The 4,271-nt window shown below is 45.4% G+C and overlaps 1 protein-coding gene across 1 annotated transcript; it reads left to right on the top strand.

Moving 5' to 3' along the window:
• On the top strand, nt 1-1,044 carry LOC137833950 (uncharacterized). Its single transcript, XM_068642020.1, has one exon. It carries the CDS (start codon nt 1-3, stop codon nt 1,042-1,044), a length of 1,044 nt encoding a protein of 347 aa, XP_068498121.1.
• Nucleotides 1,045-4,271: the final 3,227 nt, after the last annotated feature.

Below are 4,271 nucleotides of genomic sequence, written 5' to 3' on the forward strand. Positions count from 1 at the left end.
ATGGACCTCAAGGAGTTGATCGTTACCCCCAACGTGGTCGACAAGTTGAAATCACGCCCAAAGACCGACAAAAGGTTGGGGCCAAGCAAGGACACTTGGTGCGAATTCCACCAAGCCTTCGACCACAACCTGCGCAACTGCTTAACACTCGGACACCAGTTAGATGAGTTGATGAGGGATGATTTTCTAAAGGAATACCTTGAAGAGAAGCAAGGGGCCCCGACGTTAGTAGTCCCAGCAGGAGATCAGGGGCATGAGGTACCAGTCCACAAGGAGGTCAACATGATCTCTGGGGGTTTTTCGGGAGGAGGATGTACCGCCTCCCAGCGAAAGAAGTATGCCAGAGAAGTAATGACAGAGGAAGCAAGGGAGCCTGACCGGTCCCCTGAGCCTGATCGGTCCCCTGAGCCCGATCTCTTCTTCTCGAAGGCTGATCTACAAGACGAGGTCCCACATGATAACGACCTAATGGTGATCTCAGTGGTGACAGTAGGGAGAAGAGTGCATCGAGTCCTTGTCGACCAGGGGAGCTCGACAGACGTGATGTTCTGGTCGACTTTCAATAAGCAACAATTGTCGCCTGACCAGTTGAGACGTTATGACGAATGCCTATACGATTTCACTGGGGACCAGGTGGAGGTGAGAGGGCATCTGGAGCTGAGGACGAATTTCATAGACGATGCTGCATCCCGCACCGTTAATATAAGATACCTCGTTGTCAACGCTCCTTTAGCTTACAACATCCTTTTAGGCAGACTTGCCCTAAACAGGATAGGAGCAGTGGCCTCGACGAGGCATATGAAGATGAAGTTGTCCTCCCTAGAGGGAACAGTAATTACCATCAAATTCGACCAGAAGGCGGCGAAAAAGTGCTATGAGAATAGCCTAAAGACGAAGAGACGGGTGTGCTCTGTCACCTGCCAACCTCCAAGGGGAGAAGGGGTCGCTCGAGCTGAGATGGCCTGGGAAAGGCGACCCGAGCTTGCAGGGGAGGTACTGGAGGGAAGATCAGGGGCAAGAAGTTCAAGCTCGGTAGGTCCCTAGGCCAGGAAGCACAGGACCAGATTGCCAAGGTGATAACACGGCATCTAGATGCCTTCGCATGGTCTGCCTTAGACATGCCTGGCATCGACCTTGATTTCTTGTGCCATCGTCTCACCATGGATCCGCAGGTTCGACCTGTATGCTAGAGGCGGAGGAAGTTTAACGATGAAAGGTGAGTGGTCATCGGGCAAGTGACCCAGAAGTTGCTGGATGTTGGTCACAAAAGGGATATCCAATACCCTAAGTGGTCAGCAAACGAAGTGTTGGTCAAGAAGGCCAATGGGAAGTGGAGGATGAGCGTCGACTTCACAGATCTAAATAAAGCCTGCCTAAAGGACTCATATCCATTGCCTAGCATCGACGCCTTAGTGGACAACGTGTCAGGTTGCAAGATTCTCAGTTTTCTGGATGCCTTCCCCGGGTACAACCAGATTCGGATGCATCCCAGAGATGAATGCAAAACAACATTTATGACAGAGCTCTCCAGTTATTGCTACAAGGTGATGCCCTTTGGGCTCAACAATGCTGGCGCAACCTATTAGAGGCTGATGGACAAGGTACTCACCCCTATGATAGGGCGAAACGTGTAGGCGTATGTGGACGATATGGTCGTCACTTCCCAAGTGAAGGACCAGCACATTGCCGACCTAGAGGAGCTATTCACCATAATAGCCAAGTATATGTTGACGTTTAACCCCAAAAAGTGGGTGTTTAGGGTAGAGGCATGGAAGTTTTTAGGATTCATACTTACCGAGCGGGGAATAGAGGCGAACCCCGAGAAGTTGGCGGCAATTATAACTATGAGGAGCCCGATGGTGAAGGAGGTCCAACAATTGACAGGGCGAATGGCCGCCCTGTCCCGGTTTGTATCGGTAGAAGGGGATAAGTGGCATCCCTATTTCCAGTGCTTAAAGTGATAGAAGAGGCTTCAGCACCAACTTTATTGAGAGGACACTAACATGCCAAATGAAGTCAACCACTAGAGTGATGGTCAAAAGGATACAAGAGGACACATTTTTACATGACATAAACTCTAGTATAGAGTAGCATCTTAATTTTTGTTCAAATTAGCATAAAATATTTCTTTTGTATTTTTTGTTAAAAATGACATTTGGTACCTAAAATGGCAACCTAAGTTTAATTAGAGTTTCCTAAGCTCTTAATTAAACTTAGGCCGGTCCAAGCTAGCTAATTGGATCGTAAGTTCTAGAATTCATTGCACATGCTAAATTCTAGAACATACTTCCCATGTGCTCATTTAGGCTCCACTTTTGGGAGGTGATCCTGCCAGTTGACCTGAGTGCAAGAGTCTTGCCACGTCATAGACGCTCCTCTCGATCAGCTTCGCACCACGTTAGCCTCTGTCCTTCACGCCTCAATTCCTCACAAGAACCTGAAGAAAACAGAGTGGCGCCACTGCGGCCGATCGCGCTCCGACGCTCAAGTCAGTGACGGAATCACCAAAAACTAAGAGAGGAAATCTCAACTCAAGGAACCGTGCGCAGTGAATCTCAGTGTACTAGCAAGTATTCTCAAAGCGTACTGAAGTGTTCTAAAACGTACCTCAAAAGTCTGTTAAGAGTTCCTTATATACCTGAGCACTTTCTCTCTCCTGACGGTTACACCTCTGGACACGTGGCTCGCATCCAGCTGTACACGTGTCACCATCTGGAGCCCCCTCCACTTGAGCGTCACTTCTACTCTTCAAGCTATTCGACTAAGTTACCCATGCAAGGAGTAACTTGGTGCACAACTTACTTGGAGCGCGACCCCTTAAGTGGCGAGTACGGGGTGTCACCATGCACACCTTCTCTGTGGTCTCGCCTGCCGCTATCACGATCTGCTTCACTTGCACATCATGCATGTTCTGGGAAACTGTTCCCTTGCCCCGACCTCTGGCTTAGGGAGTGATTATCTGATAACCTCATCCTCCACTGCTGTGTGACAAGCATATCACTCATTTCCCATACTAGTACCCCTTGGAAACCTTGAATAAGCTTTCCTGACCTTTCGACGATGTGCCCCTTTAGGCGGTCTCTAACCACTTGATCGCCTAGAACTCACATACAGCGACTATGGCGCAAGCCTGGTGACCGCCGGTTATACATACTAGAGATCGGAGAACGCCAAGCCAACAATTGGCGACTATACAGACTTCCTGATGTACCTCCCTTCTGTCGGCCAGGTGTCCCGTTCAACACGCCTATATTATCGCTTGCTGCCACGTCATCACTTCCGATTACCTGATCGGTACAAGAGGGAATTCATTTGAATTTCCCTCCACTTTCTTTTGAATTTCACGCCCTCTAAACACTATAAATAAGAGGGTTTGGCTCATGTATTTGGAAGATTAATATACATAGTGAATTGTTGCCAAATTGTGCCAATTTCACTTCTTGCCCAAAAACCTCTTAGGTTAGGCTATTGATCTTCAAATCTCCCCCTTACCAAAGAGAGTTGGCCTTACCACTCTCAATCCATACCTATCATGCTCCTTCAAGGTCACCATAACTCCTAGGAGGACCTTGTTTCGCTTACACTCCATAAAGCTTCCGCCAATCACCAACAATTCTATAAATCATGAAGGCACTTCTCCATCATTTGGTATCTAGAGCCATGGTCTTCAAGAGATAAGTTCCTTATTTCGTTTTAATTTTTGTGTTCTTTCAAATCCGTGTTGTTCTTCATGAATCCTTGATTGTCTTGCTGTTTTTGAGTTTATTTTTGTGTTAGATTCTATTTTGGTTTAATCCAATCGGTGCATTCATGTTCAATTTGTTCTTGAGCTTCTATTTTACAAATTTGGTGTAGGATTCCATATATATTTGAGTTGTTGTTCTGTTTTTGGTTTATTTGAGTCTTTATTGAAATTTCAGTCGGTTTATATTGTGTTGTTTTGAGTCATTTTGATTTTTGAATCCAATTGTGTTTTGTCTAGTCATGTTTCTCCTAAATTGTCATCAATTCCATGTAGTGTTGTCTATCATAATTTTGGTTTCTTGATTTGATTTGAGTCCAATTTTAATATGAGTTTGTTTGATCCTTTGGTGCATTTTTCCTTTTAGATTTGAGTTCATATTTGTGTGTTAGATCTATACAAATTCATATACATCAATTTCATTGTGTTCTTGAAGTTTCTTTAAACTGTTTTTAATTCCAGAATTAGGATCACTCTATTTTCAATTCTGTGCTTACTAATTTTACTTATGAAATTAAAATCTGTTGAA

The sequence above is a fragment of the Phaseolus vulgaris genome, chromosome 5 (genome assembly GCF_000499845.2).
Source record: "Phaseolus vulgaris cultivar G19833 chromosome 5, P. vulgaris v2.0, whole genome shotgun sequence".
NCBI lineage: Eukaryota > Viridiplantae > Streptophyta > Magnoliopsida > Fabales > Fabaceae > Phaseolus > Phaseolus vulgaris.

Bases quoted from the DNA above. Each gene is read 5' to 3' on its own strand.
- LOC137833950 (XM_068642020.1), top strand. From the start codon at position 1: ATGGACCTCAAGGAGTTGATCGTTACCCCCAACGTGGTCGACAAGTTG.